General features: G+C 36.0%; 1 protein-coding gene across 1 annotated transcript in view; it reads right to left on the reverse strand.

Annotated features, from left to right (window-relative positions):
- Nucleotides 1–480: 480 nt before the first annotated feature.
- LOC134136846 (macrophage mannose receptor 1-like) overlaps nucleotides 481–15353 on the reverse strand; it is a 56853-nt gene continuing 41980 nt past the window's right edge. The window contains exons 22-30 of the mRNA XM_062569058.1: nucleotides 14310–14479; nucleotides 12395–12497; nucleotides 11260–11492; nucleotides 9969–10134; nucleotides 8839–8991; nucleotides 5924–6040; nucleotides 3598–3765; nucleotides 1211–1264; nucleotides 481–819 (exon numbers count right to left, since the gene is read on the reverse strand). Coding sequence (XP_062425042.1) covers nucleotides 569–819; nucleotides 1211–1264; nucleotides 3598–3765; nucleotides 5924–6040; nucleotides 8839–8991; nucleotides 9969–10134; nucleotides 11260–11492; nucleotides 12395–12497; nucleotides 14310–14479 — 1415 coding nt within the window. The 3' untranslated portion in view covers nucleotides 481–568. The remainder of the gene's footprint in view (nucleotides 820–1210; nucleotides 1265–3597; nucleotides 3766–5923; nucleotides 6041–8838; nucleotides 8992–9968; nucleotides 10135–11259; nucleotides 11493–12394; nucleotides 12498–14309; nucleotides 14480–15353) is intronic.

A 15353-nucleotide genomic window follows, 5' to 3' on the forward strand; every position in this document is an offset into this window, starting at 1 on the left:
TTCTACATATTTGAAATTATGAGAACTGAAATATACAATAAAAGCATTTTTTCCATGTTGTTCAAAAAGAATGTGTTTTAAATACAGGCTTGTCATCTAGCAATGACAACATCCCTGCAGCCAAAAAGGAATACTTGAGAGCTGGTAGAATTACAGAGATGTTTGCCAAATAGTTGGAGAATCTGTGTATTAGTACGGTTTGAAATAAATCGAGGGCAGAGAGTTCAAAATTTGGAGGTATTTCTCTTTGTAAGATCTATCTTACATTTTATTTCCTACACGGTATCCATTTCTATTGTTCCATTTAATAATTAGTCAGTGTTATCTCTTTTCTTACTGTGGGTCTTCAGACCATAAGACCTGAAATCTTACATAATATAGAATGGTTATGAAATAAAGTAACTGCTGCATGTAATACTATGCACACACTGAAAAATGCCTGCTGCAGTACTTGCACATGAGAAAACAGCTTTGGCTTAGTTCTAGTTGCATAACTTTATTAAAACAAGGCACAGTTTATTACATTACATTTTACATTACATATTACACTAAATTTTATTTTATTACATTAGAGTGTTGCATGTTCATTCCGTTCTATGTTGGTCACAAGATCCTTCGTGTCACTAGTTCCAGGAACTGCATCACTATTAAAATACAAATTGTTCTCAAAGCTGTCGTTTGCCAACAAGCGATTCTTTCTTCTTTTGTAGAAAAGATAGCCTGCAAGGCCAGTTCCTACTAGGATGAGGATCACAACAATAACTACAACTCCTGTTTTACCATGGTTTAGAGTAGAAGCCTTCTCCTCCTTTGTCATTGCTGAAAACAAACACAAAGAAATTAGGACAATGATTCATATTTCTTATCACTGGAAGCAAATTGTTTTTTTTTTTAAAAAAGTACTGTTTTTAAGTAAACATGTTCCATTTGCTTCAAATAATGAGTGACAAGAATAGTAACAAAATTAATTGATTTTAAAAGGTTAACATTACATGTCATCTCACAAAACGTTTTCTAAAACATCTGTTCTAAAACATTTGAACACTGAATGGAGTACATAATATTCTACTAGGAAATAATATGTTTGTAGGAAACAGATGTAGTATTCAGATATATCTGAAAAATTAAAGTACATAATACAGAATATGATGCATTTTTTTTATGATCTCACACGAGATTATCTTCTTATCTTGAAATAAAATATTCTTACCCTTTGTAGGCATTTCAGCTGGTGGCATTTCAGCTGCTGGCGGCATTTCAGCTGCTGGCATTCAAACACATTGCAAAAGAATTTTGTTATTATTATATTCTTTTTATTTACATATTATAATGTTTTAGGGCATAACAAAAATTATATTCAGAAACATGTATAGTTATACATACCACTAAATACTGAAAATACCTTGGTTTAGTCCATACAAAGCTATATACACCTATATCAAATGGCAAAGCACAACGGTCCTTATACCAGTAGATATGTACATACACTAGCAGATGCAAAAAATCCAAGAGAGAAAAAGAACCATCAATGCATGCCATGGAAATAGACCCTATACCAGTGTAAAGCCACAAGAAAGTCTACAGAGCATCTTTCAGAACAGAGATCTTCAAATATAATCCTGACTATACTTAAATTCTTGCAGTAGCTGGTATTCTATATAATCACAGTGAGTGTAAATATGTCGGGTTTGCTAAGGGGTCTTAATAGCCCTCCCTACACAGACAATCAAATTCAGTCCTGAACATCAAAGTGCCTTAGTAGGGATCACATCCAAACTAAAATGTTTGCAGCTCCCTTAAGATTTAAGGTCTGGACCATGTAGTCAGGCTTGCTGGGCTTATTTAAGATGAAAATCCACATTTTGCTGTGTGGACATAAACTGGTCGATACTAAATCCTGAATCAATGAATCATCTTTCATTTTGATGAAGGTGAGCTCAGAAAATGAAATACTTTTACCAACTCCCCCAGCTTACATTGCCTGACTCCATTAATGATCCAATAATCCTTGCTTCTGTCAGTTCTGCTAGTTTTACATTTAGAGACAAATTCTATTTCCAGCTCTTCAAAGTAAAACAAAGCATGTTTATTTGGATGCTTCCAAAAGCTTTTATCAAGTATTCATTAATACTGCTGACAATAAAATGTAGTTTGTTACTTTTTTTTTTTGGTTACACCAGGACATAAATCCATGGGAAATAAGGAAACTGGGAGCTTTCTGCGTTTACAAACTTCCGTGCTAGAGGTATTCTATGTTCTCTGATAATGCTCCTTTATGTCCAAAATCCCCCTGTAAAAACAATCTCACAAATGTAACAAGCAATAGGAGGAAATAACTTATATTGCGCAAATTCTGAAAACAATCTTCTGACTGCATTGCTTAATTTTCTAGGAAAAGTTTTGGAATATGGAGACATTTCCTTGCTTTTCACAGAAAGTGTTGACTGCCAGGACTTAGTATAGCACTGATCGTGGTTATCATGTACTATGTTTTTTTGCTACAAGATGACTATATGCTAAGACCAGCCATATGCTAGACTATATTACAGTATATTTACAGATTATCATTCCTGAAAACTGAGAGTGAGGAGCCTTGACCACGATATATTCTTAGCCAGTATTTGTAGCACAATCAAAAAGCACTTAATGAACTGCTGAACAGTTCTTTTGAGTACCTTTGTTTATGAAAAAAAATCAGATTATTTACAGAATAGATCTGTTACAGAATTTCAAATCATTAAGGTAAAAATTATGTGAACAAGTGGAGTAGAAAGTAGGATCTATTTTACAGGAAGTCTTCACTCCCAGCTTTGAGTTTTTCGGTCTCTTCAGAAAGGAGCAAACAACAAATACAAGTGTAACTAAACAGGATGTCCATCGATTGTTACACTCCTTACGCATATCTGACTATTTTCAATAGAAAATGGAAAAATAAAATAAATGGCATTTTCACTTGACAATCACAATGTAAAAAGACAGAGAAGTACACTCTGAATGGGTAGTTATATCTGACAGTTCTGCAGTATTTCCTGTACAATGTACAGTCATCATTACAAGCATCTGAGTGAGGCAGGATTATTTTGCATTTGAGAGCATATTTCTACAAAGGACAGCAGAAGTTCTCCCAGTTGCAATCTTCTGGAGGAAGTAGGCATAATTCAGCTATTAAATGTATTTCACTCTTCTCATTAAACGTTAGTAAGAGATTAGCAGAGGAGGTTCCCTGAGTTCCACATTTTCAAAGAGAGGAGACTAACTCATGCATGCAAAACACAGTACTAACAGTGTGATTACTGAACAACTGTTGACACAAGACAGGCAAATTTGTCAAGTGTACAGTCAGTACAGTTAAAGATACTTTCAAAACAGTTCCGACAGACATCCATTTCTTGAGCACAGGTCAGAACTACTACTTTCTGACAGAGTTATTCTCTTTTTTTGTTGGCACGCAAATGTGTATCCCTTCCTACTTACAAAACCACAAAATGCTGATCTCAAATGCACTGGGTACAACTGTTATCTATTAACACTAAGCACACAAGAAGCACTCTCTCTCTCTCTCCATACACAAAATAAATTCATAAATGTACCACTTACTTTTCGGTTTTTTGCAAACATAGCCTTTATAGGAACTGCAATAAATATTATTCCAGAACCCGGAGTTTGCGTACATTTCAACACAGTGCTCATTTTGTTGAGGTGAAGGTTCTCCTACATTCCAGTTGACAAAATTCACCGCAGTGTTGTCTAGCCACAACCATTCTCCTAATTGGAAAAATATTGAATATGGTAAAACAAGGTAGTGTTCATTTTCCTGTTGACAGTTACTCTGCATTTATTGCCTTCACAAGGAATTTACCTGAGGTCACTTTTGTGGCCATTTGACTATTTGGACTTTTTGGTCTGACACATTATAGCGGCCCTTAAAGTTTTATGCCAATGATATAATATCAATTTTTGGAAAATGGTGGGTTAATCTGGCTTCTAAAGTTACTAAGCAGAGAAAATTTAAAGTATCGCCCATACAACTTTCTGCACTGGTATGATGTCAATTATTTAGTCAGTTATATAAATGATTTATGTCAACGCATGATTTATCTTGAATAGAATGTTCTTCATCCAAGTAATTTTTAAGGGGGTTATTACTCTTTTAAAATCACAGAATCATAGAATCATAGAATGGGTAAGGTTGGAAGGGACCTCTGGAAATCTTCTAGTCCAACCCCCATGCTCAAGCAGGGTCACTGAGAGCATGTTAGACATGATCGCGTCCAGGCGAGTTTTGAGTATTTCCAGAGAAGGAGACTCCACAGCCTCTCTGGGCAACCTGTTCCAGTGCTCTTTGCACAGTGAAGAAATTCCCCCTCATATTCAGGCAGAACTTCTTGTGGTTGTTTGTGCCTGTTGCTTCTAGTTCTTTCGCATGGGACTACTGAAAGGAGTTTAGCCCCATCCCTTAAGTCTTTCATTTTTTTTCCCTAGTTTCTGCTCCTTCCCACTGATCTTAAATACTTTGACTTTCATTTCTGAAGATCTGCTTCAAAAATCTGGTGATCATTGTTGTTAGCTATGCTGGGATTTTCTATCTCTTTCTTCCTGTTCCTTTTTTTCTCCTTTCTGTTAACAGCATTATTTATTTAGAATAAATATGCCCCTTGTGACTCTTAAGTTGTACTCAGAGAAGAAAAGTCTTAGACTCAGCATGAAAGTTATGTTTTCTTACAAAATGCCTCATATTTTATTTTTTTTTTATCTGTCCCCATTTGTGTCAGTGCATGACACATTGATACCACTTTTCCAAAGATACAAAATTTAGTTATGCTGACATCATGATAATCATTAGGTAATGATACAATGGCATCTACTTGTTGAATCAGCTTCATGTTGATAATTTCTATAAAATTGTACTGTTTGTCACCTGCTCTAGAACTAATTTTAAAAACCATTTTACATGTCAGTTAACAACATGAGTAAACCTCAGCTCTTCTTAATATGTATTATGTTTATAAATCATTAATCTATTTAAATTCTTTTCTTCAATATAGAAGACCTCTTTTCTTTCTTTTCCCAAGATTCAAGTAAAATAATAGAATATTGTCTTCTCCTCATTTGGCTATCCCATTGCAGTGGTTGAATAGGTTGAATATGTTGAAAAATCTTCAAAAGCTCCAGAAATCTGACCTAAGTCCCCAAACTATTCTGCAGCCTTGCCCCTGACATTGTTAAACTGCACTTTTTATTCTGAGCAGCACAAATCTGAAGCAGTCGTTAGATCTATTAAGACAAAAATAACTATTTAACTGAATATTGATTTTATTAATGAATAAGCAATGATCAGCAAAGTGAGATTTAATTAATTAAGTCTATTGCCTGCTCTCTCCTTCCCTCCCTTCCTCACAATGAGGCAGAAAATAGAAAAAGTTATGATGCATTATTCGAAAGACATGAACATCAGCTCCAAAGTGAATTTGCTCTGAGGGGCAGCTAAAGATAGGTGATTGGTCATTCAGGATAGTGAGTCCAAAGACTAGATATAATGTTAATCACATTATTCTCTAGCAAAAGCACATCAACCAGTGGCCTCTCCAGATCTGAGAAGAACCATTTGACTTTGTCTCTTCTCAACTGCCAACATGATCCAGGCTGTATTTTGCAATATGCACCCTGTGCCTTACTGTGTCCTGAATTCCTTCTTTTGCTTCAAGATGAACTTGCTGGGCCTGGTCTTTCTTTTCTATATTATCAGCTATTGCTTGATTACTACTGAATTACAATTTCTCCCATGATGAGACTATATTACCTTTCCTAATTTCACTTTTATGTATTACCAAGTACTACATAAAATTTTCAACATCCATGTCAAACATCTTGTGACAATTCTTTGCCAAAGAAAAAGATCTTTCACAAAAAGTAAAGAATTTACCATCTACATTTCTGTACATTCCTGTCCAAAAAGTTGACGTTTTCCTTTCAAGTGGTTCAATGGTGTATGCCAGGAAATCGGCTTCAGCTGAGTCTTCAACTGACACCAAAGATGCTCCTGCAAAACATAAGGAAAAAGAAAATATCTTAGAGACACGAGTTTCACAGCAAACACGCAAAGCAAAAACTTTAGATAATTTCTTATGAAGGACTCTTGCATTGCTGTTGATATATTGCTCAGCATTTCCATCAGAGTGCACTTCCTTTTCATTTCTTCATCCACTAGAAAATAGTAGCACAAACTGAACACCGACTCAAGGCAAAATACAATAGGTGAATATGTAATCCAATATAAACTTCTACTGATACGTTATAAATAAAAAATAAATAAATAATAATACCCACAAGTTTTTATTAAAAAGTGCCATAACTTCAATCTATGCACAATGTAACTTCATATATTAATGATTAAATGTTTTTTGAGCCTCTGTATAACTTGCCTATACCACAGCCTTTGCTGACTTTCCTGGCTACAGTTATACAGTTATACAATTATAAACTCTCTAACCAGGTTTACTTTCACACACTTTCTTTGTAGTCAACAGAGAAAGATTTTCCACAGCATGATTCATAGCACCTAAATTAGATTCTTGCTCTGAATCACCTTCTAAAAGAATCTCTTTCTCCCCTAGTGATGGAGGAAGTGCAGGGAATTTAGTTCCACTCAGAAAAAATTGGAGAAAGATTTTTATGAAGCCTGAGTTTTTACTGTGGGGTGACAATATTTGCACTGTTCTTCCCTGCCTTTTGTATTTATCATCTTAGTCATCTCTTGCCCCATTAGTATGTCATCCACCTGCAGCACTAGCATTCTGCCATAACGGTTTATTCTAGCATAATCAAGAAGTTGTGGCACAGGGCCTGTAATGTGCCAGCAGAGCAAATGAGACTTTGTATGTAGTGTTACTAAACATTTGATAAGGTGCATCATCTGTTCTCTTTCAGTGTGGAGTTAAAATTCAGTCAACTGATAGGTAGCAACAGCTAAGTCTGGCATTTCACTATTTTGTTAGGCTGTTGAATTTTTGAAGGTGCTTTTCCTCAGGTAAGGAAGACATAATTACAGAGAATGAAAAGATAGAAGTCATTTGGAATACTACTGAGCTAATTAATTCTACTATGGTTCAGAATTCCACTATGGGTGAGATAGTCATTTTCTAATTATATCTACAAACAGAAAGCTCAGAGTGCAAGTAAGGATAGCAGAATCTAACAGAGCATGGAATGTTCCTCTTTTTTGCAGTAGTCTTTACGTTTTCCTAATTGTTCCTCTTTTGCCAAATGGTGTCTGATGTTTAGTTTGCATCAAAGATTAAGGGTAACATTGAAGGGGAAGTCAGTACTGTGAAGTCTTCATATAATCCCCTAGGACTTTTAAACTGCAAATAATGCCAGTCTTTTACCATACAGGCTGAAACAAATAGTCAGTGTTTTTATTCAGGAATCTTAGTCTAACACAAAAAAGCAATTTGATGTAACTGCAGATTCCAACAAAAAAAATGTAAGGCAGCTGGAGTGTAAGCTAAGCCACCTGCTACCACAGACATCATCATCACTCAATTCCTCTCAAATTTCATCTTAAGACTCTTTCATTTATTTAGCCCACTCTTCTTACTCAAAGGTTGTTCCAGAAACTTAGCCCTCTCAAGACAAAAAAAAGTGTTCTTTAATTTCTAGCATAAGCTTGTTCAAAATCATAATCATAACATTTAAAGCAGAGAACAAATTTTCCTGATACTTGCACAGCTGCCAAGATCTTTTTGAGTATGCAGAAGTAAGAACAAACACTGCAGCTTCCAAAGACTAAGCATCTGTCATGTCAACAAAAGAACTCAGAAGACCTATGGAATTGGGTTACATTGTGACAATTCTCATAGTCTTAAAGACTGAGCTATAGCAAGACAGTTGTATTTCTGAGACATTTCTGTATTTAAAAGTAAACAATTGAGAACCTCTATCCAAATGTTATGCAATCCTTAATGCAGAGAATATAGTAAGAGTTAAAGAACACATAGCAAAACTTGAACATTCCCTCAGAAATAATGAAAGCTCTCCAAGCTGGCAATGTACTAGAGATGTACAGTGTACTCATGAGAACCCAGAAATGAACCTGACTGTTGACAGAAACAGTGAGATTCATTTTATCCAGCTGTCTATATGTGACACGGGTTTCAGTGGTAGGTTTAGTCAGTAGAGATAAAATCAACATAGTCAGTGGTGTTTAGGGCGCAATTCACCCAACCACATGCCAGTGTGTATTTCTGGTGAACATGAATCAGGAGTCAGCTCCACTGACTGCATTAACATGGTCTCTTTGCAGTCTAATGGGAACTTAGATACCTAGGTTGCTTATAGCCACCAGCAGTGTAGACGCAAAGTTTGGCAAGATGAGCAACTTCACTTGCTCAGAGAAGTAAGTTGCAAGAATGAAACAACTGCCTTGTTTACTAATATATTATCCATTGTAAACAGATGTAACTTCTTCTTTTCCATGGCATAAAACTGGAATAACCAAGAAGCAAATCAGATCAGGAATGCAAATGATATGAAATGCCATTAAAACTGCTGTGGATGAGGTTGACTACCTCCTATCAAGAGTAAAAGGACAAGGTTCCACTTGTCATCTCTACTCCAGATCACAGAGCTCTTCCAAAGCCTGGCCCCACACCCATCAAAGAGTTAGTATGTGCCACTGGCAGACAGCTATTCTCCATCTCCTCCAAAATTAAGGCAGCATTTGGATGCAACCCCTTGGGCCACCCTTGAAATCACAAAAATACATAGCACATGTTCAGTTTTTCATAGAAGAAAAAACAAGTCAGGAAGATGTGATCTTTGATTAAGGAGGATACTCACCTAGTCGGAGACACTCTAAAGAGGCTTGGGCCCAGTTTCTTGTAGATGAAGATTCAATGTAGTAGCAATGACCTCGGAAAGGGATCCAAGACTTGTGATCTTCTGATTCAGGGCACCTTCCTGGAAGCTGAGGGGGTTCAGTGGGAGCTTGAACTGGTTTAAAAAATAGAAAGGGCACAGTTTAAATACACAGCTCCTTATACTTTCTTTTATCACAAATAAATTATTCTAACCGAACATTGGAAAACTCACTTGATAGAAGTCTTAAACAAAATGTAATCTTGGTAACCTGTACTGCTTGCTAAAACACAATAATGGAAAAAAGTCTGAAATCAGTGAACAAAAAATACTGCAGCTGTGCCTCACACTCAAGAAATCTAATTCAGCAAATAACTCAAGTATATTTTTCTTCAAACACATTATTAAGTTCAGATTATTAAGCTCTCTACCCACAACTGTGTATTCACAGTTGACTATTGTACTGAATGAGTGCTTTTACTGAATTAGAGCCTAAACTTGGTCATATGGGTTGTAATCTAATATAATTGAATGCAGAAAGGAGTATCAGGCAATAATAACAAAAGTTTCAGATCAAAACAGTAGAGTATGTGGCCTGAAGGAGTATCTTTTAGACATTTATATACTACCTGTAGTTTGCTATAAAATTATAACAGGAAAACTTGGGAAATTGTAATGAGAAAACACTTTTTTGACTCCTTATGGCTTGGCCACTCAGCTCTTCCCCTTTCAACACTGTATCCAATGCGACCATAACCTAACCATTCATTACTTTTTGATTCTTGCAGGGTTTTATATTACCTGCTTAATCGGTATCCAAATAAAATAACATTTACTCAGTATCAAAGTAAATATCAAAATAATGTAAGTCTGAGCTTGACAAAACGCATCTAACATTATTACAGTGATGCATGTTCATAACCACGGTAGCTTTGTTAATGTCATCCCTCATTTTAAAGTAGCACAATTCAATACAGTTACATTTTAATTATTTCATCTGTTTAGTTCTTGATATTCCAGCAGCATTTAAGTATATATCAGCAGACTTCTCAGCACAATGAACTATAAAAGGAAAATCATCATAATTGCAACAATCAGATTCAAGTTCTTACCATCAGGTTTTTTGCAAACAGAGAAGTAACTTTCATTACAGAATCCTGTCTTCCAGGCTCCAGCAATGTCCAGATAGACACAACCTATTTGCTGCTTTGGTTCCCCTTCAGCCCACTTAGTATACTTCATTCTCCAGTTATCAATCCACTCATAATGCCCATTGGTCTAAGCACAGAATAAACAAGAAAGATTACATCCTAAGCATTAACTATTGCTTTGTGAGTCAAATGTCTGTCTGTCTAGCAGCTTATGCCAAAAGTTTTCATTTAGAATCAGTAACAAATGCAAATAGACCAAACTTTTCAATTTACGTTGTGACCAGCAGCTGTTCATTGAGATATACAGCAGTGCAGCAAGTACTTTTCAGCAAAGGGAAATGCAAAACAAGTGACATTGAATACATTTTGGACTTGACAAAACAGTTAAATAGAATTCAGAAATAAAAATTTCACTAAATATAGTTTGGAGGAGTGAATATCTGATGCTTAATTTTTGTACTATCTACTTTTATTCAAGTTTCAAGAAGTGTAGATTACTTTAACCTAAGGTGTGTTTAAAACTGAATATTCTCCCACCACAGTTTATGAACTCAATGGATCATTCTGTTGGTTAGGTCTGGTGAATTCATGGCGGGGGAGGGCAGGAGGGAAAGAGGTGTTTTACGTTCATTCATCTGTATTTATTTTGTGTGCTTAGTCAAAGGAAGAGAATGCAAAATAAGTGCTTGTGCCAAGAAGAAAGAGTGGTATATTTTAGTATTTAGAAAGCATCAGAGTATCAGAGAGTAGGAAGAGTAGAAACAATTAATACATTAAAAAAAAGGAAGTAAACCAACTAATTGCTTGGCTAATTATCCTCAGAATGTTCCAAGAGTCCTTTCAACAGCATTTTATTCTATTTCTGAAAATCAGGTATTCTTATGCCCTGTGTTTAGAATAAATGATTTCCACTGTACATCTTAAGACCTAAGAATTTTATCCCAAAGCTAACACTGTCTACATGAACAGAAATTTCAAAATGCTGGCCTAAAATGTCTTGTTCGGAAGTGCACAGAGTAAAATGTCACAGAGGGTAAGTGTAAAAGATATACAATTTAATTAGAGTAATGGAAGAGTATACACCCCTACCTGTAAAAACTGACAGTATATACAAACACTTAGAATCAAGATGTAAACTAATAAGCTAACAATAAAGAAATAATAAGGCTTTCTAGTTCCTGTTTTGTCCATATCATTTCAAGCAATGTTATTTGCCTAGCAATATCATTTTCAACTGGTTTGAGGTTCTTACCACATTACTGTTAAGACCAATCCATATCGGCACCCTATACTTCAATATCTTCAGCCACAGGAACGAATGACTGTAGGGGTCTAAGATGCTGGAAAGGTCAAACTGATCATGACGTCTGCAGTTTTTTCGTGCATCCTCCCATTTCATTTTGGTATAGATGAACAAATAACTACTGTTACCATAACGAATAACGCTGGATGGGGCTGTACTTGTAGAAGGGAGAAACTCTGAGTCTATAAAATAAAGGAGGAAGAAAGGCTTATGTCATATAGTTATTCAAAAGGCTTTATGATTTGACTGCAGTAGCAAACAGGATAAAATAACCTGCCTCTTTTCTTCATCTCATATTCCCTAACTTTTGACCAGCACAGGTTAGATGTTATTCTTTAAGATAGCATCAGTAGCAGAAATCAACTACAGAGCTGTGGAAAGAAAAAGAGCTGCTTACAGCAGCCTTTGACAAGGAAAAAAGGAACATTCTGCATAAACCTACAGGTTAGTATTACTGAAATGAACTGGCATTAGAGTACATTACAATTTTTTTAATGAAACACTTTTCCTCCAAAACAAATGTGTGGCATAGACTGTGTTGTTTTCAAGGAATTTTTTTTTGTCAAATCTATTGCTCAGAGACACAGGAAAGCACCTTTGTAGTAGACCAGCCCTTAGAAATCAATCTGGTATTTAATGGCAGGTTTTCATTGATTTTAAATTTTGTGTTCTAGGAGAATTAGCTCAAGTTCAGCCAGATGAGCTACACTTGCACTCCAGATAATTCATGCTACATGTATAATCCAGTGTTTTCCAGAATACGTTTTGAAAGTCAACGTGCTCAGAAAATGATCAAAAAAAAATGACTAGACAAAATGACAAAGCAAATATCAGGGCAATGGTCCTATTAAACACAAACATATAGATAAAAATTCCAGCATGGCAGTTATTGCAAAGGATCAGCCGAGGACAATCTCTAGTTGGACCTTTGGACACATATGACCCTTGTGTTCCTGCCTGAAAAACAATGTGTGGATATATCTTTACTGAAAGTGAAATGATGTTGAAATCCAGAACTTAATACACAAGCGTAAACCTGAAGATACATTAGGTTTTACTGTGTTTTAATTGAAAAGACAAGTACCTCCATCAATTTGGCATATATAACCTCTGTTGTTATCACAGCTCTCATCAGCCCACTTCCCTGCCTCTTTAACAGGACTGTTTCGCATGACAACACAATCAGCCTATGAGGGAAAAAGACAAAAGATCAGCTACCTGTAACCACAAAAAGCAAATAAACATTTGTCACCCTTTCACATCTTTAGACACAAGTAATACTGCAGTTTTACTCTCATATCCTTGTAAGATTTAATAGCTCCAATTTTGTGATGCTGAAGTTTTGTCCCTCTTGCACTTTGCAAACTTAATGTTGTTCTGTCTTGCATCACACCAGGGTGGACAGGAAGACCAGAGAAATGCTAGTATCCTCCCATCCTCAGGCATACAAAATGGACAGAAGTAAAGCCACAGACACATTAAAAAGTAAAGCAGATATTGCAGAAAACAATGATTAACTTTGCCCAAGAAAAAAAAAAAAAAAAGCTTATGCCATGGCTTGACAATCAACGGGCAATGCAACAGTTCCAACATCTCATTCTCCTCTCCAAATTTATTCTTGCAAGCTGTAATATCATACACAGCAAAATTTGATCTGCTCCTTCCCAAATGCAGCCATTGATCTGCGGGTGCTAACCTTATGGTGACATTTCAGCCTGAGACAGGCACATTGGACAGAGCCTATGTGAGCACACACTAAACAAACATTGACCAATGCAAAATGCTGTATGTCCACAAATATTTTTTTTGCAGTGAAGCATCCATATTTATCTTATTCTGTTTACATATTTATTTTTGCTATCCAGGAGGAGATGCACAGAGAAACATTGCATTTGCCAGTGAAATGCAGCATTAAGATTTAAATCTTTCTAACTGAACAGTTTCACAGTATTGTGCATTAACCCTGACAACTTATTTTTTTGTTGAGGTTAAATATATTTCAAAATAAATCTGGAATTTATATACCAGCGACTTTAAGTTTTCAGAGAAGACTTTATAAAAATCCTATTACTTTTCATAAAGAGGGAAAGATCTATATTGTGCTCCCAACAGTAACATTTTAAGCATGCTGTTTCTGATTAACTTCAGAATTTCCCAAATTTTCTCTCTCAATACATGACAAGTTCAGTGATGCTACTTTCAAAGAGGAAAAATACCATTGTACACAAAAATGTTTTTTCAGTGGAAATTGTATTCAGAGTAAACACAGTGAGTCCTATAATGTGTTGCAGTTCCAAAGCACAGAATCATCTAAGCATATGCCATCAGATATCAGTTCATATGATAGTGAAATAGGGGAAGGGATTTTTTTTCTTTTTTCCAGCAAAACTGAATGCCTGGCTTTTTATAAAAGTTACACGTTCTTTCCGCAAATATGACTGACAATATTTGCATGTAAGACATGACAGTTTGAGGGTAATTTGTCTGCAAGTGTCACTTGCAAGCTACCAAGCTACATATGAACAGAGAAACCCCCTAAATTCAGAGACAACTGTGGTCACAGGAATAGGAACATGTGTTCATCCAGTGCATTTTTGCAGCAAATGCTGTAAGGCAGGAGTCTCATGGCCATCTTCTTTACCAGCGCATACAAGAGAAGGCAGAATGAACACACAGAGACAGTGCAGCCTTCATGTACAGAGAGAACTGAAATCTGAAACCAATGTTTGTAAGAGCACACTTCAGATGCTCTAGCTATCTGGTACAGCAACATCCCAAGAGCGGAAAGCCCTTAGCTCTACTTCAGTTTATACTTGATATACATAAAAAGGTTCTAATTAACAATTTTATCAGTGCAGGATGTAGTCTCAGTCAAACTGTTATTAAATTCTGCAGATCTGAACGCAGTAAATCCAGTAGTACCACGTCTCAAATACCAGCAAATGCCTAAATGCATTCTAAATGCAAATTGTAGTGAACACTGTGTGATTTTTATTCACCTGGCCATCATATGAGTATAAATCTGTATGTCCTGTCGGGAAGCCTTTGGCCCAGTTTGTAAAGTAAACTCCCTTTCCATCCGTCCAAAGGAACCTCAGTTCATGATTTATATCATTTAATCCAATCCATGTATCAGTCATAAAATCCTTCATATGAAAGGTGAGAAAAGCTAGAGTGAAAAAAATGAGAAGAAAAAGAGAAATAGTTTTAATGAAGGACAAGTGAACCCAGGTGTCTGGCCTCACTGAGCCTGCTGATAAATATAGACCTGGACTAGGTTAAATTATATATTTCTCTGAAGGCCAGAACACTTTACTGGTGACAAGATAAGCAGAGACACTAAAGTTATTTATTTCACAATAACTGAAGGTAAAATAAAAAGGAGATGAGTTTTGAGCTTAATGAACAGGGAACTGAACAGGGAACTAGATATACAACTTCTTTGTTCAAAATACTTCAACTAAACTTCTAACTTGGTCATGGGAGAAATCCCAAAACATGAGAGGAACGCAATCTCTCAAGACATTGAATCCGAGTCCTACAAATGACTCATAAATATCCAGCCATGTAATTTGCATAAACTTTTGATAATCTCACCAGACTAGTTACTTTACAATGGCATCACACAGAAAACACAACAGAGCACTGACCAGTTCTTTTATAGAATTACAAGAATGTTTCCTCTCTCCTGGAATACCTGGGCATTTGCCTATGCTGTCTCAGCAGGAAGCAGAATGCAGAAGAGACAAGCTTAAAATGATCATCAACTGAACTATTCATCACAAGCAAATTAATTACTGCAGTGCATCTCTCTGCTAAGTTATGGGTTAGGGGTATGAGCCACAAAACTTCTTCTGTTCCAGGGTTCCCAGACACAGCAAGTTCTGATCCCAAGGTTACTGTGCTTGGTTGAGATAATACAGAAAGTCATGCAGTGAGTTAATGCCACCTAGTGAAACGACATCACTTAGAATGAACCTGCTGCGTCCAGCTGGCATCATTCATTGATACAAAAAAACACTACTATGATTAACAAGACAATA

This window comes from Rhea pennata, chromosome 2 (genome assembly GCF_028389875.1).
Source record: "Rhea pennata isolate bPtePen1 chromosome 2, bPtePen1.pri, whole genome shotgun sequence".
NCBI classification, from domain to species: domain Eukaryota; kingdom Metazoa; phylum Chordata; class Aves; order Rheiformes; family Rheidae; genus Rhea; species Rhea pennata.